This window comes from Cuculus canorus, chromosome 2 (genome assembly GCF_017976375.1).
Source record: "Cuculus canorus isolate bCucCan1 chromosome 2, bCucCan1.pri, whole genome shotgun sequence".
NCBI lineage: Eukaryota > Metazoa > Chordata > Aves > Cuculiformes > Cuculidae > Cuculus > Cuculus canorus.
In genome coordinates, this window is record NC_071402.1 from 28,395,577 (window position 1) to 28,420,195 (window position 24,619).

Sequence of the window (24,619 nt, forward strand, 5' to 3'; positions counted from 1 at the left end):
AAATTGATGCAAGAACAAATTATGACTGCTTGAATTCCGTAACATATTATTTTGGGCTATGCTTTGTTTCGCTAAAAATGGATTGTCAGTAGTTCTGGTAGGACAATATTATACAGAGTTGAATTTTGTGTCAATTCTACCTGCTGTTCTTGACTTTTTGTATTAAATCTTAACTGTAAAACACTTTATGGTAATGTTATTTTCTGTAAGAGTATTTAACTTTTGACAGAACTTGAGATATTATTTCAATAACTGCTTTGAAGATTATTTTTTAAATTCACAACTCGGAATATTTACATTTATCTACCCCTGGCTTGTCAGTGAGCAAATCCTGTTACTAACATAGATCTCCATCGGTTAAGCTAAATAATTTAAACTTTTTTTTGGCGGGGGAAGGTCTAATTCAGTTGATTTAAAGTCATTGCCCTTAGTGATACATTATATATTTTGCTCAGGACTCTAGCATTTTTGCACAGTGTTTCTAACAAAATATAATACTTTGTTTTCATTATGTCTTATTCATTCTTTTGATGTAGTGATATCACCTTAAGGTGAGAACACTGATCTTTTGTACATGTATGTCTTTTTCTGCAGTATGTGTGTGTGCAGTTTCAACAGCATAATTTAAATATACCTTGTTATTAAAATGCATGGTAACTGCATGCGGGTCTAACATGCACTGCAAAAACCTATTACTGACAATGTGTCTAAAAGTATACATACAGCTGCTGTGTATGTATTTATTTCTGAAACAATCCTTAAATGCCAGTTTAATGGTCAGAAATTAATTCATGAAAGCCTGACTATAATGTATGACTACTCTTGTGGTAAATACCGTTGTGAAACTACAGCTTTTACATGAGTAGTTATTTGGCATGTTAGAAACAAAGCCAAATGAACTGGAAAAGTAACAGAGGAGATTCGTCTTTTGCTTAGGCAGTGAATGTCTTAAATCTTACTATGTTCCTGATGGTAAACAGTTCTGCAGCTATTGAGCTTATATAAAATAATAACTTCAGCTGAGTTTTGTTCACTTTTACTCCAGCTAAATAACCCTTTACACTACAAGTGTGAAACGATTAAATGATACTGATTTTGATTTTAATGCTTTGGATGCAAACATCATTCTAATTTTGACATATTTGAAATGTTGACAAATATGAAGTTTTTTAAATATTGGGAAACTCTGAAATATTGAAGGCTGCTGTAAAAATCGAGCATTTGTGTGGAAAGCCTGGTGCTCCTGCAATGGTAATTTTTGTTGTTTGTGATTTAGACCTTTTGAGCTTGATTTTGTGCAGAGTATTAAGTATGCTTAGTCAGGATTCTTGAGTTAAATATCCCCATTAGGAGCTTACAGATGCAAAGAGGTACTCTTAATTGTGCGGAAAGAGGGTAAGATAGAAGAACTTAATATTATTAAAAAGTTATCAGTTTGAGTACCTCGAATTAAAAAAAAAAATCTGGCAGTTGACTGAGCCCTTTGTTTAAAAGAACTTGAGAGTTGTTTAAATATGACAATGAAACAAAAGAGAAAGATGACAGGATAAAAGAAAAAAAATTACTAAGTAGTGATTTGACTAAATCTTTGTGTGTATACTTTAACTTCACCTTCAGCAAGCAAGGTAGTAGGTCACATCATAATTACCTTGAATGAATCAGAATAAATTGTTGATTGTGAAAGACTTGTCCAGCTGTGAAGTCTTTGTTCAGAGATTGTAGGAAAAGAAAAGTAGGAAAAATAACAGCAATTAAATTTGTTTCTCAATGTTATGTGAGGCAATGAAGCGCCACAAATTATACATCTGGTAAGGAGATAATTGTTTATTTTTGTAGTTATTGTTGCATGTAGACACAAAATTGGTAATACTGTAACTTCAAAAAAGTTTGGTGTTTCTGTTAGTTAGGTGCAGTGGTTATGATTTGCCTTTCATGTGGCTTTAACTATGTGGTTATGTTTATTGCAGCTGGATGAAGAAGCCTCGATGTGGTGTGCCTGACCAAACAAGAGGTAACTCCAAATTTAACATTCGTCGGAAACGCTATGCGTTAACAGGACAGAAATGGCAACACAAACATATCACTTACAGGTACCAAAGTTATTAATATAGACCTATAAATCTCACTGGTAGTGCTGACTTTTATTTTAGTGTAAATATAAATTTATGAAATATTTTTCAATATTTTGAGAAGTTTATTATTAATGTGTGATGTAGAAATGCTGATTCGGATACCTCTTTGATAAGTATGTATGTTCTACATAAGAAGAAAAGTATTTTCTTGAATTAAAATCACATGCATTTAGTAACTGGTAAATTCTCTGAAGATGTCAGCATTGGTCTATCACCCAATATGTCCTTAAACTTACCTTTCGGTCCTCTTGGCAACTTCTCAGGGAACATTGCTTTGAAACTAGGAGCACTCTGATGAAACTCAGTATGTAGAATAAGTTGTTGAAAGGAGTCAGTCTCTGCAAAATGTAGATGCCTACCAGTCTGTTCTAGGTGCAAAATACTTCGATTACAATTTGGTGAGTCGCTGACCCAACCATTTCCTGCCTACATGGTGACGGGCACAGGGGTGTATGCAGGGCTGTACATCAGTATAACTCTTGAGTCTAGCATGTAGTTTACACAATGTAGCGTGTACTGTCAAAACTGATCTTTGCAGGGAAAGTTTGATGCAAACTGTGTACTTGCTAGAGGTCTGTCAACCAAAAAATGTGTCATGTATATAATGTAAAAGCCATAATTTATCAGCCAGTCAAAGATTCCAATACAGCCAAGTTTGAAAATTTACACAACATTTTTGGATTCCTGTGATATCTAACAAGGGTAAGTTCTGAGGAGAAAGAAATTTGTTTTCAGATTCTTTAACTGGTTCTATTATTTAAAAACCCATATCAGTACTGAATTTTGGTTCATAAGCTCCAGTGGTCATACAGAAGATTCTTCATACCATAGTGAAGACAGAATTTTATTAGTGACCTTGTGTCTATATTATGGCTTATGTCAGAATTGGAGAATTCTATTTTAAGACATTATATGCTGGTATAACTTCAAGCAATAGAAAAGTGACTGCCTTGAGATTAGTGTGTTGTATTGGCTAGAGTCCTTTGTTGTTAATGTGAATGTAACCTACAGAACTTTACATTTTTCTATATTTTAAAATTTAAATATAGTATGTGTGCATACATATGACAAGGCATGCATAGTCATTTACAAATATGTCTAGCTTTCTATCACTATGATTTGTAGAGAGTCATAGTCCCTATTTTGGTACAGGATCTGTCTAAATCCTACCATGTATATCTTCTGTACTGTCACAGAAGACATTAATTATCATAACAAACAAGGGTGTCTGGTACTAAACTATGTGGCAACTATCTAGTCATTTTTCCTACTTCAAAGAATTCATAGCAATTCTTTAACTCCTGCCTTCCCTCTTATAAAATGTTCTCTCTCACAATTTGGCAAGACCTGCAGTCAACCAGAGCTTTGAAGTGAACAAGCCTATTATACTTTTCATAGGGAATTACAGACCAAAAGACTTCAAGCGGGAAACCTACATTTTATTAGAAGAAAAAATACCGTATTAGTCTCTGAGTTAAAAAATACCTCAAAGTAAATAAGGACAACAATAAAAAAAAGAAAATTATTTACGTGCTTGTCTTCACCTGCTTTGTTCTTCCCAGCAATTCCCTGCTTACAGGCTTAATACTGGTTAACTGAAGGACATTTTAAGTTGCTTTGTTCCCTGAACTTTTGATTGTATCTCTAGCATCACTTGTCTGCTCCATTTTTCTCAGTGCCGCTTCTCAGTCACTTTATGAACTGCAGGTTTACAGTTGCTTTCCGTGTCTTCCTGGTCAGTCAAATCTTGTAGTCTGACGTGGACTCACTAAGCAAGTTTAGTAATTTCTCCAAAGAAGGAATGCTTTCTCTCTCATTTCAGTGTCTGATGCCTCTTCCACTTACAAAGCTGATTTATCGCTCCTCTCCTCAGCTGGACAGGGGAGAGAATATGTAGTGGAAATGTTTGTGGATCAAGATAAGGACAGGAAGAGATCACTCAGCAATTACTGTCACAGGCAGAACACAGTCAACTTGGGGAAATCAGTTTATTACCAATTAAAATCAGGACAATGAGAAATAAAACCTAAATCTTAAAACACCTTCCTCCCACCCCTCTCTTCTTCCTGGACTCAACTTTACTCCCTAATTCTCTGTCTCCTTCCCTCCCCACTCCCTTGTCCGCCCCGCCCAGTGCCACAGAGGGATAGGCAATGGGGCTTACACTCAGTTCATCACATGTTGTCTCCATCACTCCTTCCTCCTCAGAGGAGGACTTCTCACACTCTTTCCATGCTCCAGCCTGGGGTCCCTCCCACAGGAGACAGTCTTCCAGGAACTGTTCCAACATGAGTCTTTCCCATGGGCTACAGTTCATCATGAAATGTTCCATGGGGTGCAGTCTTTCAGGAACAGACTGATCTAGCATAGGTCCTGCATTGGGTCACAAGTCCTGCCAGCTAACCTGATCCATGTGGGTCCCTCTTTCCATGGGTCCTACCAAAAGCCTGCTCCAGTGCAGGCTCTCCACGGGGTCACAGCCTCCTTTGGGCACATCCACTGGCTCCAGCATGGAGTCCTCCATGGGCTGCAGACTGAATATCTGCTCCACCTCCATGGGCTGCAGGGTAACAGGCTGCTACACCACGGTCTTCAACATGGGCTGCAGGGGAATCTCTCCTCTGGGGCCTGGAGCATCTCCTTTCCTTCTTTCTTCACTGACCTTGGTGTTAGCAGAATTGTTTCTCACATATTCTCACATTGCACAGTCCTCATCCCCCCCTCAGCTGGCACTGGCTTTATAGACACAGGGGAAGCTTATAGCAGCTTCTCATGGAAGCCACCTCTGTAGCTCCCCCACTACCAAAACCTTGCCACACAAACCCAATACATCCACCTTTGCTGGAAAAGAAAACCAAAATCCCACACAAAACACACTCAAACCCAAACCCCTCTTCCCCAAAAGAACAGCAACACAGAATGAACAGTTAAAAATATGCCATCCATCACAGTTATCACAGAACTGCACTCACTGGCTTTTGTGAGCACTCCCATTGTGTTAAAAAATAACCAACAGATGACCAGAACATGGACCTTAACAGCAGTTAATGGGTTTTCCTAAAATTAGTGATTTTTTTTGCCAAGGATTTTGACTGAAGCAAAGAAAGGCAAGCATTTCAAATTTGCTTCTTTGTTGCTTATTTCAAGAAAATATTTAATATAATGCTATAAATGTATAAGCATTTGTTGGACTCTATGAAATTCAGAGATCTGGAGTTCTTTGTATGCATCCCTGCCAAAGAGGTACAGTTCCGGAGCTGAGGGGAGCCCTTGGAAAGAGACCAAAAGCTACGTTTACCAGTCACTGTCTGGCTATTTGTCTTAGGTTATATCCTCAGATGCCTTATTTAAATGAAATAATTATCTCTTCAGGCAAAACACCAAGACATATTAATGGAAAAGTAGAATTGAGATCACATATAAATACATTTTAAACTGTGTCTACTTATATTTTTGCTCTAACTTTTTCTGTCTATCGCTAATTTTTTTCCCCAAGAATTGCTCCTGGCACTTGTTAAATTTAAATTAATTAATTTCATTTGGAATGTATTTCCTTTTATATTGTCCCTGTAATCATGGGTAAGAGGATCAAAAAAGATACAAACACAATGTAATATTATTTCTATATTTCCATATTTTCAATTCATAATATTCCAGACTAAAACAGTTCTCCAAAGTTTCAAGACAGAGCTTCAAAGAACTGACTTACGACTATAATTTACATTCATTATGTCCTTTTTGGCCACTTCTTACATTTTTGGACTTGGGTGATAACTACTCTTAGGAAAATATGTGTGTGCAGACGGTATCAAAGTGCTGCAAAATCTCCAGTATTTGGAACATCAGCACAGAATTGGCGTTGTACTGCATTAATTATACTTTCCTTTGGGGAATGCAGCTTTCCACTGATTTGAATTAATGAATAAGATCGTTATTAGAATTTCTGTTTCTAATGAAGTTACAGAACAATATTGCTTACTGTTTCTTTTGTGCCTCACATAGTTCATGCTAGTATAACATGTTAATATTGTTATTACTTACGTTACATACAAACATTAGTTTTACAAAGAGAGAAACATAAAGTGGTGAGTTGAACCTTTTTACCAGTCAAAAGAGCACAGAAGCACAGGAGAACATGTAGAGAAAATGAAAATTATAGCCACATTACAGAAAAAAACTACAAAGATCTTAATCACAGAATCACAGAGTGATTGAATTGTTTAGTTTGGAAAAGACCTTTAAGATCATCAAGTCCAATCATAAACCTAACACTGCCAAATTCCACACTAAACCATGTCTCGAAGCACCACATCTAAACGTCTTGTAAATATCTCTAGGGATGATGATGATTCAGCCACCTCCTGGGCAGCCTGTTTCAATGCTTGACAGCCCTTTCAGTGAAGAATTTTTTCCTGACATCCAAACTAAACATCCCTTGCACAACTTGACACCACTTCCTCTTATCCTATTAATTTGTTACTTGACAGAAGAGACTAACATCCACCTCACTACAAATGCCTTACAGGTAGTTGTAAAGAGCAATAAGGTCTTCCCTGAGCCTCCTTTTTTTCCAGGCTAAAGAACCCCAGTTCCTCCTCGTAAGACCTGTTCTCCAGACCATTCACCAAATTTGTTACCCTTCTTTGCATACATTCCAGCACCTCAAAGTCCTTCCTGTAGTGAGAGACCCAAAACTGAGCATAGTATTTGAGGTGTGGTCTCACCAGCACCAAGTACACAGGGACAATTACTTCCCTAGTCCTACTGGCCATATGATTTCTAATACAAGCCAGGATACAATTGGCATTCTTGGCCACCTGGACCACTTCTGGGTCATGTTCAGCTTGCTGTAACCAACACTCACAGGTCCTTTTCCACCAAGAAGCTCTCCAGCCATTTGTCCTCAAGCCTGTAGTGTTGCATGGGGTTGTTGGGGCCCAAGTGAAGGAACTAACACTTAGCCTTGTTGAACCCTATGCAACTGATGTCAACCGATTGATCCAACCTGTGCGATCCCTCTTTAGTGCCTTCATCTGTGTTATCCTGTGTGAACTGCATAACGGCTCTCAGGATGAGTTGTGTAGCGATGGAGTCAGGAAGGCCATTCCGCAGATGGAGCTGAGCTTGGCAAGGGAAGCAAATAACAAGAAGGGCTTCTACAGGTATGACAACCAGGAAAGGAACGTTAAAGAAAGCATACCCCCAAAGATGAACAAAAATGGTGAACTCATGTCAACAGACAAGGAGAAAGCTAAGGTACTCCAGAACTTTTTTACCCCAGTCTTCACTGGCATCTGATCTCCTCACCCCTCCTGGGTCAATGGATAGCAAGATGGAGACCAGAAGAGTATAGACCTTCCCACTGTAGGGGAAGATCAGATTTGTGACCACCTGAAGAACCTGGACATATATAACTCTATGAGACCTGATGAGATGCATCCCACAGTCCTGAGGGAATTGGCTGATGTGGTTGCCAAGCCACTCTCCATGATATTTGAAAAGTCATGGCAATCAAGGGAAGTCCTTGGTGACTGGAAGAAGGGCAACATTGTGCCCATTTTTAAAAAGGGTAGAAAAGATGATCCTGGGAACTACCAGCCTGTCAGCCTCCCCTCTGTGCCTGGGAAGATCATGGAACAGATCCGCCTAGAAGCTATGCTAAAGCACAATGGAGGATGGGGAGGTGATTAGAGGAAGTCAATACGGCTTCACCAAGGGCAAGTCATGCCTGAAGGACTGCGAAGAAGGATATGGAGCTGTTGGAATGGGTCCAGAGGAGAATCACAAAGATGGTCAGAGGACTGGAGCACCACTGCTATGAGGACAGGCTGAGAGAGTCAGGGTTGTTCAGCCTGGAGAAGAGAAGGCTTCAGTGAGACCTTACAGTGGCCTTGCAGTACATGAAAGGGGCATATAAGAAAGCTGGGGATGGACTTTTTACAAGGGCATGTAGTGATTGGATGAGGGGAAGTGGCTTGAAATTGGAAGAGTGAAGATTTAGATTAGATGTTAGGAAGAAATTCTTTCTGATGAGAGTGGTGAAGGCACTGGAATAGGTTGCTGGAGGAAGCTGTGAATGTGCCCTCCCTGGAAGCGTTCAAGGCCAGGCTGGATGGGGCCTGTGGATGTGCAGCCTGGTGTAGTGGGAGGTATCCCTGCCCACATCAAGTGGTTTGGAACTAGATGATCTTTAAGGTCCCTTCCAACCTAAACCATTCTATGATCTGCTCCATAACCTTCCCTGGCACCAAGGTCAGGCTGACCAGGCCCGTATTCCCCAGATCTTCTTTCCAGCCCTTCTTGTCGAAGTATGTCATATTCAGTAACCTCCAATCAACTGGGACCTTCCCAGTTAGCCAGGACTGCTGATAAATAGTGGAAAGTGGCTTGGTGTGCATTTCCGCCAGTTCCTTCAGTACCCTTGGGTGGATCTCTTTTGGCCCCATAGACTTGTGTGTGTCTAAGCCATGTAGACTGTCACCAACCATTTCCCCTTTGATTATGGGGTCTTAGTTCTGTTGCCCATCCCTGTCTTCCAGTTTAGGGATCTGGGTATCCAGAGAATAGCTAGTCTTAGTATTAAAGACTGAGGCAAAGGAGGCATTAAATACCTCAGCCTTTTCCTCATCCTTTGTCACTGAATTTGCTTCTGCATCTAATAAAGGCCAGAGATTCTCCTTAGCCCTCCTTTTGTTGCTAACATATTTATAGAAACATTTTTTATTGTCCTTTACCACAGCAGCCAGATTAAGTTGGAGTTGGGCTTTGGCCCTTGTAATTTTCCACCTACATAATCTCATGACATCCCTGTAGTCTTTGTGTTGCCTGCTGCTTGTTCCAAAGGTCGCGAACTTTTCATTTTTTCCTGAGGTCCAGCCAGAGTCATCTGCTTGGCCAAACCAATCATCTTCACCACTGGCTTGTCTTTCAGCACATGGGAACAGCCTGCTCCTGTGCTTTTAGGACTTCCTCCTTGAATAATTGGACTCCTTTGACCTTCAGGACTTCTCTCAAAGGAACTTTGTTGACCAGTTTCCTAAACAAGCCCTCTGGAAGTCCAAGGTGGCAGTTCTGCTGACTCTTCTCTCTTTTCCAAGAATCAAAACCTCTGTCATTTTGTGATTGCTGAGCCCAAGATGGCCTCCAACCATCACGTCACTCACAAGTCCTTCTCTGTTTGCAAACAACAGGTCCAGCAGGGCACCCACCCTAGTTGGCTTACTCATCAAATGTGTTAGAAAATTCTCTCTCACACACTCCAGGAACCTCATAGATTGTTTCCTCTCCACTGTATTTTATTTCCAGCAGATTTCTGATAGGTTGAGTCCCTCGGGAGGATAAAAGCTAGCAATCTTGAAATGATGATGCAGTCCTGATTCTTCCTTAGTGTTTTATATTGTATCTTTTTGCACCACACTCCTTGAACATTATGTAGAGGGAGAGAAGAAATCTAAGAAACCTATTAAGGGATTTACACACTCATGAGTCTCTCTCTCAAAAAACTATCTCCTCATTTTTTGTTACGGAAGTAAATCATCTGGTACTTTAAACAAGGAGCAACAATATGAATCCATAGAGCAATCAGCTTTGTAAAAATAGAACATAAATATTTATAGGTCCTTTTTAGACAAAGAATTGCTGAATATAAAGTTCTCCATATCAGAATTTTGGGCATGCTAGTCATAATTTTAAGTCCCACCATCATTCATTGGTCAGTTGCTGAGATTATTCAGTTTGCAGAACACTTTAGCAAATAGAATTGGAGAATGCTCTCTAAAAAGCCAAACTTTGCCTTGAGTCACCATCCCTGGAGGTATTTTAAAGATGGGTAGACGAGGTGCTCAGAGACATGGTTTAGTGGCAGATAGGAATGGTTGGACTGGATGATCCAAGAGATCTTTTCCAACCTGGTGATTCTATGATTCTGTGAATTACAATCATTTGTTAGAACTCGTAACAATTTAAAATAAAATGATAATTTAAAAGCTATTGAGATTTATTTTGCTGTCTTGAGGAAGAAAAAGACCAATTTGTTGGTTCACCAATATATAAAAACTTAATTAGTGGAGGAAATTTAACTGTAGATGTTCAGTAGCTTCCTCCCAAACCAACTAGAATTAATTTAATCTTTTTCTTTACTTCAGCTGCCATTAGGTCAAGCCCTAGATTAATGCCTTTTTCCTTTCTCAACAATTTAGATACCTGCTGGATTTCAGATCTCCAAAAACTAACAGAAGGTGAAAGTTTGGGAATATCTAACTTTATGGTGTTCAGTTAAATGAATGAATGCTAGCTGAGAGATTCAATAGTCAATGAAAAGTCCTGTCTGGCTTGTTAGTAATAGACAGTGTTATTTCCATGGTCTGAATGATCCATATTGTGTGGAATTGGAAAAAGAATTTTTACTTGGGTTTTTAAAAGCCATGATGGAAAGTAAGAAAATTAAGGAAAAACTTGGAAAATCATGTTGATTCAAAGTAGCAGCAAGACATTTTATTAAAAAATATTTTAAGTGTACCACTACAGAGGAATAACTTGAAAACATTTCCTAAATCAAGGAAGTGCACACCTTATTAATTGTACTTGTACTGATGGTCACACTGCATTATTTTTTAAATATATGGCTATACTACGTCTGCATCAAGATATGAACATATTGTCTTTCCATTAAAAATGAAAAGCAGAAATAAGAGAAAATAATGGGGTTTTTTTATGCGTTGCCAAGAAAACCCTAACTTTATCAAATTCATGAGTAACTGAAATGTCTGAAAAGTAGTCTTCAATACACTAGCAACATTCTCTGGTTTAATTGAGTTGTACCTGACTAATATATTTTGAAACATGCCAGAAGCACTTACGTAATTATTCTGCGCTTTGATATATTTTTTTCCTACATACATATGAGGCCTATAAGACCTTAAGACAGTGGAAAAACTGTGCACTCTGTAATCCTACCATACCATTTTAAGCCAGTAACAAATTTTGAAGTTCTTAGCCCATCTGTACTGCAGAACACACAGTAGTATAGAAAATACATCCAGATTTATGTCAAGAAAAGATACCTCCAGAGGGGGAAATTTTCCGAGTTGCATTTTGAAAAAAAAATTGTGGTTCTTTGAAAACAAATGTTTTCAAAATGATCCATCCATGAATTCTTAGTGTTCTTATTTACATGTTTTGTTGGCACTCTGATGAATTACAGCTCCAAGTCTAGAAAGACAATAATTTGTATTGAACAGATTACTTGTTTCATACAATAAAGTTCTCATGAAGTTTAAGACTGTCTGCCATAGGACTTAAACCCTTAATGACTAATGGGTTAGGGATGCTCTGATCACTAACACTAAACATTAGATTTTTGTAATAAGCTCAGATGCAGAATTAGATGCTAATTAAGGTTCTATTAAACATTCTTTTGTTCTTACTACTACCTCTCTTGGCAGCTTTCAGTCAGAAACACCATAAAAAATGCAATTATAGCAAAGCTGATGATATACAGGAAAGTTTCCATTATCTATCTGATATCTGCATGTGTCATTTTGGAAAATATTTAAGAACCTGAATAAAATGGAATACTTTGATTCCTGAGTGTTAATTTAAGCATACTTACTCCTTTGTTAAAATTTGGTGCTTTCCAAAAGTCCAACTTAATTAAAGTAATGCTTGTCTTTTTCTTAAAGAACTATGTTAGCAATGTAATATACTTTAGCATTTCTAACCTCTGAATGGAAGAGGGTAGAACATGTAAAATATACTTAAGTAAAAGAGATTAAATTACACTGCAGTGATTCTAAAATGAATCACTAAATGAAAAAGAAATCTAGATTATACTATAGTTTTGAAAGGGGATTCCTATGTAACAATGAATAAAGCCGATTAGTTATGTTTTTTCACAACATTAACAGAAAAATGTTCTTCAATTTAGATGTATTTTTAAGTGTCAGTCTTTTCATCTAAAAGCTGAATAGTATAGGATATCAGTTCTCATTTCTTCACTATTTACCTAATTTGGCAATCCTGAAATAATTAAATATTTGATTATCAATGTGTTATGAGTGTAAAATTTTATGTTGCATTTTATTCATTTAAAATTAGTTAGTAAATTATGACATGGGAATACTTAGAACATAATTGCTATAAAAGCACTTGTCTGTCAAGTATTTTGCTAATCTTGGTTTTACATCTTGGAAATTTCATCTTTGTTAGTTTTCATCTCTTTTTAATTTATGGGGAGAATATTATCCATGAAACCAAAGAGGGAAAATAATTATAAATTCTTTCCAACATGGCTGCAGTAGGTTGATTTCTAATGTGATCACAGAACGGGAAAATCAGTTTTTGTTCTGATTTGATTTTAATGAGATGGAGCAGGAGCTATATGAACCAAGATCACATTTTATATGAGAAACATTCTTAGGTTATAGCTACAAAGAATTAGCAAATTGAGACTGGAAAGAAGTTGAAGCTAAGAAAACCCACATCAGTGAGACATTAATGAAGCAACTTGATAAAAAGTATCTCTAGAGAAATGGTGTTGTGAAATGAAATATACCTTTGACCAGAGATCATCTGTTAGTTTTAGTAAAAGTGACAATGGGATTTAAAAAAAAAATGAACAGAAAAAAAAAAACACTTTGGTTCGGTCTAGCTTTGGTTTAAAGGGATGGAATTGAGTAAGTAGTTTCAACAAATTATTCAAATTTAAGCTATGATTCAACTAATTTTATCTTAACTGTTACATATCAAATGCGAATCTGTAATTGTCTTACTTCAAACAGATTACTGACTGCATCTTTTTACCTATTCAGATGAATTTCCTGCTCTTTTATCTTCTGTGTCCTTCTTTCTTTAGAATAGGGTTTCCAATTTTTTACTTTGCTCCAAGAAAACCTTGGAATGTTTGAAGGAAATGTCATTGCAGAAATATTTTCCTCATTTATATTTAATGGATATATTCATGTTCTTAAAAAAAAAAGATAAACACACATCATTATAATTACCTCATAATTCCAAAAGCACTTATTAGTATCCAGTCTAATCAGCACAACAGAGTAGCAAGATATTGTTAATCTTGTATTCTGGGTTTAATACACAAATGAGCACAGAACCAATTTAAAACTGAGACTTATTATATGCAGTGGAGAACAGAAATATGGAAGTCTACAGGCCATGAAGAAGTCTGTCACTAAGTTATTACAACTCTTGTAGAGGCCATTACTGCTAAGGTAAGCAGTAATGATAAACTTCATGCATTTCAGGCTTTGTCTATCATTTGCTGAACAGCTCTTGGGTCTACCTTGGGTCAGAAGGGTTGATTTTATATGCCACATTGTAGCAGTTTACGTGAAACATATAACGAGCTGTTCTAATGACAGCTCAGGAAGAAAAAAAAAATTGTGAAATTTAATAGCAAATATATGCTACTTGTACTGTATTTAAATTTCAGATGACTGATTTTACACAGCCAAGTAAGTTATATCCTGACAGCCTTACAAGGCCGTTGAAGCCAAAAATGTGTCACTGACACATGAATAATTTTTTCTGAGGTTATTTTGGGGAAGAAGAGGAAGGGGAAGGAAAATACAAAGCTTTTCTAAAATCATTAGGCTCAGAATTTCAGAATAGGTTTCCGAAACAAGACTCTTCAAGCATCTGTAGTAATAGTAAATCACTGTGAAAAATGTAATCTTATTCTTGTGGAAGACATAGATTTAAAAGGTATAATTTTAAAGCAACTATCAGGTTGAAAATCATGTTTGCATCAAACAGCAATAATAGCCACAAAATACTGCATTCAAACTGATAAATGGTTGTGGTTGTCTAAGAAAAACAGATTTCAAAATTTGTGCAAAGTATCATTCAGTTTATTAGTTTCTAATACATAACATCAAAGTAAATGTTTCATCTTATAGATCATCTTTTGCTTACTGGAATACTTTCCCTTTGGAAGGAATTGTATGCGCTTCAGCTTCTTAAGGTTGCACAGCCAATCTGGTCACGGTCAACAATGGATCTTTCTCTCTTTTGAACATCTTTTCTGTGAAATCATCACTAGGCTTGCAGGTTAGGAAAGTAATACTTCTGAAGTATTGTTTTCTTATCGTGATGGCCTTTGTCTCGATATGCTATCACTTTGCCAAAGGAATGTTTCTGAGTTGACATGTTTTCTACTTGTTTTTATTTGACCTCCACTCCCTGGACACCTTGAGTGTAAGATACGTGTTGTATTATCAGTGACACTTACCACTATTTCAAGTGACTGCTGGCTTTTAAGACGTAGAGCCAAATGTCATAGAAAAAAGGTTCATATAAGACTTTATTTATTATTGCAGTGATCTGTCTAACCTGAAGATTTTTAAGAGATGAGTCCTAGAATTTTGATACTAGATGGATTGTTGTATGGATCTATCTTTTTTCTGTACTTCTCCTTTGGAGTTTATATGTTCAACATCATGAAAGAAATGTAAAATACCTTGAATTTCATGTGTCTGCATCAGTGAATTATTCTAAGCAATGTTCCCAGATAGACAACTTCAACATTCGTGTTACACGTAGTATTGGAATATGCTCTTCTAGGTTTGAACACGGCTTGTGTTAAACACAATAAAATGGATAATAATTTTCTGGAAATACTCTTATATTGGAGTAACTACTGATTTATTTAATTTCTTTTAGTAGCTACATTTTTCAGTATAATATCACCCTCTCCAGAAGGTTGCTTTGGAAGACAGAAATCTATCTTTTTTTTTAATACGGAATGTTGCTTTGAAAAGTCATTCTTCTTGACAATCGATCTTGAGATGTAGGATGCTATTTCGAAAGTAATTCAATAGCTGAATCCCCTCGAAAAGATCTCCCATCATAGGTAATCACTCCTAGTTAATGTGTGTGAAACTAGAACAATGGCTCAATTTTTCATTTGCAATCAATGATTAAACTTAATTCTGTGCACTGAAAAAGCAAGAAAAAGTAAAGCGATAAGTTTTAAAACCTGAGTCAAACCCCTTTAGTCCAAATAATTAATCAATTTACTACAGATTGCAAAGGGATCTTAACAGGCCGGTCCGCTGGGCTGAGACCAATGGCATGAAGTTTAAGAAGGCCAAATGCCGGGTCCTGCACTTGGGGCACTACAACCCTATGCAGTGCTACAGACTGGGGGATGAGTGGCTGGAGAGCTGCATGGAAGAGAAGGACCTGGGGGTGCTGGTTGATGACAACTGAACATGAGCCAGCAGTGTACCCAGGTGGCCAAGAAGGCAAATGACATCTTGGCTTGCACCAGAAAAGGTGTGACCAGCAAGTCCAGGGAGGTTATTCTCCCTCTGTACTCGGCACTGGTGAGACCGCACCTTGAGTACTGTGTTCAGTTCTGGGCCCCTCACCACAAGAAGGATGTTGAGGCTCTGGAGCGTGTCCAGAGAAGAGCAACGAAGCTGGTGAGGGGGTTGGAGAACAAGTCTTATGAGGAGTGGCTGAGAGAGCTGGGGTTGTTTAGCCTTGAGGAGGCTGAGGGGAGACCTTATTGCTCTCTACAACTACCTGAAAGGAGGTTGTGGAGAGGAGGGAGCTGGCCTCTTCTCCCAAGTGACTGAGGACAGGACAAGGGGGAATGGCCTGAAGCTTCGCCAGGGGAGGTTCAGGCTGGATATGAGAAAAAAATTTTTCATGGAAAGAGTCATTGGGCAGTGGAACAGGCTGCCCAGGGAGGTGGTTGAGTCACCTTCCCTGGAGGTGTTTAAGGAATGGTTGATGAAGTACTTAGGGGCATGGTTTAGGGAGTGTTAGGAATGGTTGGACTCAATGATCCAGTGGGTCCTTTCCAACCTGGTGATTCTATGATTCTATGAAATGCAAAATTCCAATCTGTTTTTATCCATTTGCTCATGTCACATACAACAGTGTAAGACCATCCTTCTGCTCTGTTTACATAAGCCTAGTGTTACTTTTCCTACATCAAAATATCAGTTTTGCTAGACATATTCTATGTTTTATGAAAACCTTTTGATTGATTTGCTTATTCATTATACACAGAAAATAATGGAGGTTCTAATTCTTCAATTAACTGTGCTTGAGACAATTTACATGCTTTAGAAAGCACACTGCAGGACTGACTAAGTGAAAACTCATCTGCTTTGTAAGTAGTATTCTTAGCATAGTAACAGGTTAACTGTTGTCAAATTTTTGGTGGTGGCAGTGTAAGTGCGCCACATGACACTCTGGTTGTAAAATATTATATATTCTCAAGGGACATAGGACGGGTAGCTTACGAACCTGCTTATTAAATATCTCAAAAAAGTAATTCACAAAGGAGAGAGCTTTCAGGGAGAGGTTTTGTAGGGACTGATAGTTGGTCCAGGCATTCTGGTATTTTTTTGATCACTTAAAAATTAACATAACACTAATCATAAAATTGCTGATGAGTAAATAACGATGAAGAGAGGGCATCACAGAAAACAATTTGAGTCACATGACATTTGCATCATATAGGCTATGTCTACAGATCAAAGGACCTTTTCTTTCTGACTGAAATTATTACAGAATTACTTCGCAGTTCTGACAGAGTCAATTTTAAATGAACTTTGCAAAATTGGAGTGAATACTATAAAATTACAGAAAATATTCAATACACTAGAGGAAATGTCTTATAATAGATTTCAAGAATTCAGATTTTAATTTTAAAGAGACAACAAAAAGGCAATGACTTTGCAGTGCAGAAATGTCTTTGAAATGTCTTTTTTTTAGGAGGAAAAGAAGTTCTTAAAGCTCATACATGTGAAAGAGAAAGACAGAATAAGAACCAGTGTTATAAGTCAGACAAATATGAGAATAGGCAGAAGTATGTAATGACTGGTTAAATCATCTCTGGAACAAAACATCAAGGGAAGCATTGGATTCTCAACGGTATACTGCCTTCTAATCTGTCTTGATGTCTCTTCTGAACATACATACTAGCTAAAAAGAAATAATTATTTGATAAAAATAACATTATTGGATTCAACAGAGGAATATTTTTTGAGTCAAAATAAGATAACCGTGTTTTCCATATAAACCTATGAATAAAATATTATCTACATGAAGCCAGATCTATAAATTTAGACTTGAAGGATTTATTTCCACTTATATAGTCTTACAATACCATACAATCAAGCACATTTTATGCACCAAGCAAATCAATCATTACATGTGTATTCATGAAAATATTTTTGTTCTGCATTAATATGCCATGCAAACTCACATAAATCTTACATATATTCTAGAACTATGTAATTTCCAAAATTTGTGCTGGACATTCAGTCGAGTACATTGCAAATTAACAAAGAGCATCTGATTGCAGCAGTTTCAGAACAGACACAAACCTTTCAGAGTTTTTCCCGGCTATATTATGGAAGAAATTGGATAGGTCTGAAATAAATTGTTTCCACTCTTTTCTTCAATTCAGTAATAAAAAAAGGGGGGTTTTAAGATGATACCACTATAATTTACTAATAACTGTGACTCTGAACTCAACTGTATTTCTTATTTTTTTTGTCTTTCTCATTTGTGTGTCATTTGAAAAAGTAGTGGAGGCTGAAATTTCTGTTTAAATATATATTTCTGAATTAGCACATAATCGTCTCCTCTAAAATGATTGCTTTGATGGTTTTACAGCTTTCTGTGATATTTAAAGAAGTAATCAGATCATAAAAGGGCATCTTAGCCAATGCTGAAATGAAAAGGCTTGCCTTCTGATGAGGAATTTTCTGTTCAGTTACGAATGCAACAAGAAATGTTTTTAAGGCTTTGTTAATACTGGTTGGTGGTCACAGTATGGAGCTCTGCTATTGTTAATGGACTCACTAAGAAGTTAAAATTTCATTTAACTGGAAACATTTTTCTTTTTATTAGAAATTACATGCTGTTCTTTAGCTGTGATGAATTCTAATTGTGGTCCAGGAAGTAAACAGTCAGTGGTTGATTAATCTGTTTATCCCACTGTTAACAATGTTTCATTTTAAAATAATCTTCTAAAAATAAGATTTTTTGTACTGCTGAGAGTAACCTAGCTAACATATAATAAGTTCTAGCATAGAGGCCTGTATAGATCAACACAATAATTTTGTGCATTTACATAAAAATATTCTTTGTAAAGGCTATAATGATAGACTAGCACCTTCTGTTAAAACAGTGCTTTTAATAATAAGGGGAAATGGATGTAAGCAATGTCACATACCACTCTGTCAAATTTAATCTATTTAACATTTCTTTGTTTCTTTCAGCATAAAGAACGTCACTCCAAAAGTAGGTGATGCTGAAACTCGTAAAGCCATTCGCCGTGCCTTCGATGTGTGGCAGAATGTAACTCCTCTAACATTTGAAGAAGTTCCTTATATTGAATTAGAAAATGGCAAGAGGGACGTGGATATTACAATCATTTTTGCATCAGGTTTTCATGGAGACAGTTCTCCCTTTGATGGGGAGGGAGGATTTTTGGCTCATGCATATTTCCCTGGGCCAGGAATTGGAGGAGACACTCATTTTGACTCAGATGAGCCATGGACTTTGGGAAATCCCAATCATGATGGTAAGAGAAGATTTCAGTTTAAACAAAATAAATGGCTTGAATTTTCAGCTATCAGGACTATTTCCATGCTTTCCTGTCTCTGAAGTCATACAGTTTTCTTTCCTGAGTTCACATTGCTTTAGAAGTATCTTCACTTGATGGGTCTATTAGAATCTGAGGCAGAAAAGTTTCTGACTAGATGTAAGTTCCAGTATGAAAATGTGTTTCTCTTGAATAACATTGAATTATTGTTAGGAACCTTTGCTCATTCAAACAATGCACTATTGAGTGTTTACGTAAACTCCTTTCATTTTGAAATTGTTTGCCATATAGATCTGATTTAGGTTTTTGGAAAATGTGGGATGTTCTTCAGCAGTGATATAAGAGAGGTTAAGAACAAGTGAAACTACCAGTACAGTGGATACCAATGTACATAAAACCTAGTCTTCTCCAGTTTTTCTTCACAGTGATGCAGTGACAGCATTTGAAATCAGCACTTGAAGAGACAATTCTAAGTACAGAGTCGGTGTTTCCCAATAACTTTTGTGGACATTTGGAATTGTTAATCTCAACAATAATTCCAATTTACTTAAGATGTACATTCCCTGTAGTCAAATAAGTGACTGCATAGTGCAGTTAGCATACCTAAAATTTATCAAATCAAGACTAAAGATAGTCTTTAAAGTTAGTGTTCTCAGAAGTATAATTTGGCCCTTTCCAACTCCAAATTGCTGTAACTAAATCACTGCCATTATCTAGGAAATTGAATTTAAATCAAGCCTTTGCATCTCTGCAGAACAATATCAAAGAAGACTTTTTATATAGACGTATTCTGTGTTTGATGCTTTGACACGTTTTGGTTCCAGCATCCTCAATTGTTCTTGTAGATCTCTTTAAGCCTATTACATAGAATTTGGGACAGTCTATTCGGTAAACAATGATGCACAAAAGACAATGCACAGATGCACAAAGAGGATGTTTACGGCATACAAAAGAGGATACAAGATGACAAGAAGTGCAGAACTGTTGTATTTCAGTGTTACACTAAATTTGTAAACAGTGAGAGGTTTTGTCTAATTCCTTTCTTTTCCCTTTGTCACCTGAGATCTTCCAAGTAAATGGATAGCTTTTTATGTAGCAGTATTTGTAGTCTGGAATTTGCAACAAAGCTTTAAGTTAATATTTCAGGAGTAACAATATCAGGAGTCACAATATTCAATTTGACTGTTCTAATGGTGCAATACTACTGCTGTACCAGGGTCATTGAAGCAAGAGCATTATACTGCTACCTTTAGTAGCAGAATGGGTTCAAGCAGCTTATTTCTTGTGGACCAAGCCCTAGAGTCTTGTTGAAGCAAAATCTGTGGTCTTGCATTGCTCATATTTGCCCTCTTCACAAGTTTGTCTCAAAGAGACAACACTGGGAATCTTCTGTAGGTGCAGTTCAGGTACATAGTCAGTCACAGCACTGTGAGGCTGATAAGGTCTTTTTATGGGCCTCAGTGGGAGACTAACACTGCACGTACTGTGATTTTGAAACTATCACTTCAAGCACTCAGGAAGCTCTACAGGTCTTATATTTATGTCAAAGTCAAGGTGTCAATTTGAAATGTGGTAACTCTTTCAGATCAGTTTCACATACAGGTACTTTGTATGAACACTCTGTATGAAAGTGTTCAAACTTCTGGCTGTCTCCTCCTTTAACTTAAACAATTTTAGGACTGCAAATGGACACTCATGTCTTTACATCCCTTTTTGTGGTTGAGGTTTTTAGGGCAGTTTTCAAAAGCTATTTATTGTATTAGTGAATTTTAAGATATTTTGAGGGAAAAAATCAAGTGAATGTAAAATGATACTACCAGTAAAAATGTTTTCATATATCTTAGAATATTGCAATTTTATAATAAAAAACTTCTGCTATCTATATAACGATGGTTTTACAGGTATCACTGGAAATTTATTCTGAAAATTTAATAACTTATGTACTTTCATGTGCTCATGTATACTTTTTTGAGGGAGACATGTTCCTGTTAGAATAGAATAACCAAGGTAGAAAATGCAGGATATTTTATGACTGGAAAATTTGTGCAAAATGCGTAACAAATAAAATAAAAAACCTACCAACACAAGTTTTCTGAAGATTTTTGGTAACTCCTAGTTTCATTGTTAAGATAGTATGAACTATGGATCTTAGGTTATAGGTATTGTCCAGAGAAAAGGTCTTATGTCATTGTAACTCTATAAATAACAGTTTATGTGCAGTTGATCTGTATATGCAAAGTGCCTGTTTGTCTAATTGATGATTTTCAGTTATCAAGTAGGCCAAATTCTGCTGATAATCTTACTGCATTAACTTGTGTTTAGGAGTCCTGAAGGAACATCCAGATTTTTTTTTGTGACTGGAAAAACTTTCCAGGTGGAAAAAGAAGACAGGCTTGCCATTTAGGACTGACAGGAATAAAAGACTTACAGCTCTCTTAGGCTACCTATCATCCTGAGCTTGGCCTCACAGCACTGAAAAGTAGAAAGTTGAAAAAATTATTTATGATCTTAGCTATTAGTAATTTTTCGCAGGTGAGTGCCATTTTTTTTTAAGGTTGATTGCTCCAATAGTCCAGTCATCATCCTCCTGTACCATTTTTAGAAATCCAGTAGAAAAATATTCAGTGATTTATTTTTGTTTATAAGCTAACTCTCTCTCCCAGAGGGCTGATCTTCTCTTATTCCTGCTATTCCAGAGCTATTTGAAAATATGAACAATTTGGTTATGTAGCAGCAAAAATGCAAATATAAGATCCTCTTAAAAAATACTAGCCTCATTCTGCACCTTGTGCTGTTCTTCTAATAAAAGTTAGTTGCATACTGTCTACCTCAGAAAACATAGGCAACTTCTTGAAATGCTTTCATAAACTCTTTCCATTTTTTAAAGTCATTTTCATTTCTCATAAGGAATCATATACAAATTCAGTATTCTGAGTATAGTTAATTTCTAAGGTAATTTATCCTAGCTCATTAGTTGCAGTTCTTCTTAGTTTAGGTTTGGATTTTGGTTGTTTTGGTTTGGTTTTTTATTATCTTTTCCTATCAAGTTTGATTTATTTTTTAATACTGTTCTAGACTGAAAGGACAGTTCTAGTAGAAATACATCATCACCACAGTACTGTGGTGCTTTCCTTTGTTCTCACTTCAGTGGTGTGTTTTCATGGATTGCGGACCTACCTTACCAATCACATTCTGGAGATGATATCTGTGCTTTGACTCCTCCCTCATTCTGAAGATTGAATAAGTCTCTTGTAGGAGTAAAGAATGATGGGCCTGTTGCTCAGGAAAAAAAACTCCTGTCATGCAATCTAACGCTTGCAGGCTCTCTAAAATGATGCATTTGTTTGCCTTCATAATACCCTGTAAGCAGAGTATAGCTGGTACCTTAACTGCAGCTGATCAAGGTCTTTTTTGTGAATTTCCTTCCATAGTGCTGCAGGTGGTGCCAGAAATATTGGGCAGAAAAAAGGACAAGAAATTTTCCAACAAAGGGGATCAATAGAAACAAGAACAGAGTTTCTTTTGCTGAAGAAAGAGGGATATACTGCAGGATAAAAAGTGTTTGGGGTTTTTTTGCAAGGCAGAGTTATAGTAGTCTCAAAATACTTCAGACGATCTGTTTGTATGCATTGGATTGTAGCCATCCTCCAATTAGTTTTCATGTTCCACTTGTTCTTTTAGGATATCTACTTTTCAGGTTGTTCTGTAGAAGTAGGCCTTTTCACCTGTAGAAGACATTATTTCTCTTATGGTCTGCCTATACAGGATTCACCATGAGATGAGAACCTTAGCTCTGTGAATTATTTGGGATGGGATGGTTTCTTCTCCCATCTTATGAAGTATCTTGTGCTAAGCAATCTCAGTTAAAGCAAAGATTAATCTGGTAACAATAGGAACTGTGGTAGAAGAGGATGAAGGAAAGAAACATTGAATATGAAACGCTGTTCAGGAATAGCAAATCAGGAAGTGTAGAAATAACAGAAGAAAACTTTTCACAATATGTGCACTTAAAGATGTAAAAAGAGAAAAGAATAGACAGGAGATGAAAATCAAGTTATGCAAGTAGTTATCTGATAAATCGGCACTTACTAGGAAACTTCAAATACTCCTTTTCTGCTGAACTTAAGGGCTGTGGAAAAAAAAAAAAAAAGGAGAGGGGAAAAAAGGGGAAAAGGAAGAAGTCTTAATATACCAGTCTTGAGGCTAGGGAGAGAGTTCACTGTTCCCATGACTCCAATCCCTTTAGCATGTATCACCTCATCTTTTGAATTAAAAATTTATGGACAGTGAATCATAGAATCACCAGGTTGGAAAGGACCCACTGGATCATCGAGTCCAACCATTCCTAACGCTCCCTAAACCATGTCCCTAAGCACTTCATCAACCTGTTCCTTAAACACCTCCAGGGAAGGTGACTCGACCACCTCCCTGGGCAGCCTGTTCCAGTGCCCAATGACTCTTTCTGTGAATTTTTTTTTTCTGATATCCAGCATGAACCTCCCCTGGCAGAGCTTCAGGCCATTTCCCTTTGTCCTGTCCTCAGTCACTTGGGAGAAGAGGCCAGCTCTCTTCTCCACAACCTCCTTTCAGGTAGTTGAGAGAGTAATATATCTAAATCCATGAAAGGTCAATGACTCCTTGCTAAGAATAGCAATATTTTGGAGATACTGTATTGTCAAAATCCTCAAGAAAAATTTTTTTCAAAGGACTGTTTTCGGCTCCAATATTTCTAATCTTGTGATGAAATTCAAAGTTACTGCCAGGGAGCAGTTGGATAGGGACTGTCTGTAGCAAATTTTCTAGTAGCTAGCAGAAAAATTCTGTCCTATAGCCTGCCTTCCTGTAGTAAAACTGAAAGTGGTGTTCTTATTAGCCTTAACAAGGCTCTCCCATGTATTATCTTCATCTGTCCATTATTAAATCTGCAGCATTTAATTTTTTTGATGCACTGCAGTATAATTAGAGGTTGAAGTGTCAGATTCTACTAGAACAAGTAGTGTGCTGTATTTCTGCAATATCTGCTTCATTATGGAGTTGTTAAGCCTCAGAGCCTTTAGTCTCTTCCACTGTCCTTCAAAGTTACTGCAGCATGGTGGACCATACACATTCACAAGGTCTTATAGATAAAATGCTTCCCCTTTCATGAGACTGGCAGTTATTTGTTTCTACTTATATTCTTCATGTTTTTTTCTAGCTCTGACCAACAGTCTTTTGAAATCTGTTAATAATGTCTGCTAAGCATAGATGTTAGGTACTGGAAAAAATTGCAGGTAAATGAAGGTGTATTTATACAGTGACATAATTAGGGATAGGACTAACCTTGCAGCTCTGCCTTGATAATAGCATATAGTAATAAAACCATAAAAAATTTGAGAAGGTCAATTTTCCTATGTGTAATTCAGAAAGAAGTCAAAACATATATTGTACAGAACTCACTAGATTTTACTTCATTGCCTCTTTCCTGTGACTGAAGGTTGCCTATGATCCCATAAGAGACCTTTGAGAAAGAGAGGAGGCCACATTCGATCTCAGAGCTACTAAATGCAGGCTACATAGTAGAGGCTTCTAGTAAGGGGTGTATGTCCCTCAGTATAGGATCATTAACTGCTGTGTTCTGGAGGGGAAGTGTTTTCTGCTTGTTGGTTTTTTTTTTTTGTTTATTTGGCTTTGGGTTTTTTTTTGAGGAATCTCTTGTAAAACCTTGGAGAGGACAAGAACTATTCTTAGCTTACTTTGTAGTTTTCCCAGTAGTTTAAAAGCAGACGGTTTCGAAAGCTAAATGAATCTCAGGCCCTTCAGCATTTCTGAAGTAAAACCCAAAAGATGAAGGGTCTGAAAACAGTCTTCTGAACAGTGACTTCAGGGGAAGCTGTCTCATCTGTAGAGATCTGTGTATCTTGAC

At 37.0% G+C, this 24,619-nt stretch overlaps 1 protein-coding gene across 2 annotated transcripts in view; it reads left to right on the plus strand.

The window, feature by feature from the left end:
- MMP16 (matrix metallopeptidase 16) overlaps positions 1-24,619 on the plus strand; it is a 185,562-nt gene that overhangs the window by 84,665 nt on the left and 76,278 nt on the right. For both annotated transcript variants that reach the window (XM_009558042.2, XM_054059412.1), the window contains 2 exons: positions 1,968-2,090; positions 18,392-18,696. In XM_009558042.2, the coding sequence (XP_009556337.2) occupies positions 1,968-2,090; positions 18,392-18,696 (428 nt within the window). The remainder of the gene's footprint in view (positions 1-1,967; positions 2,091-18,391; positions 18,697-24,619) is intronic.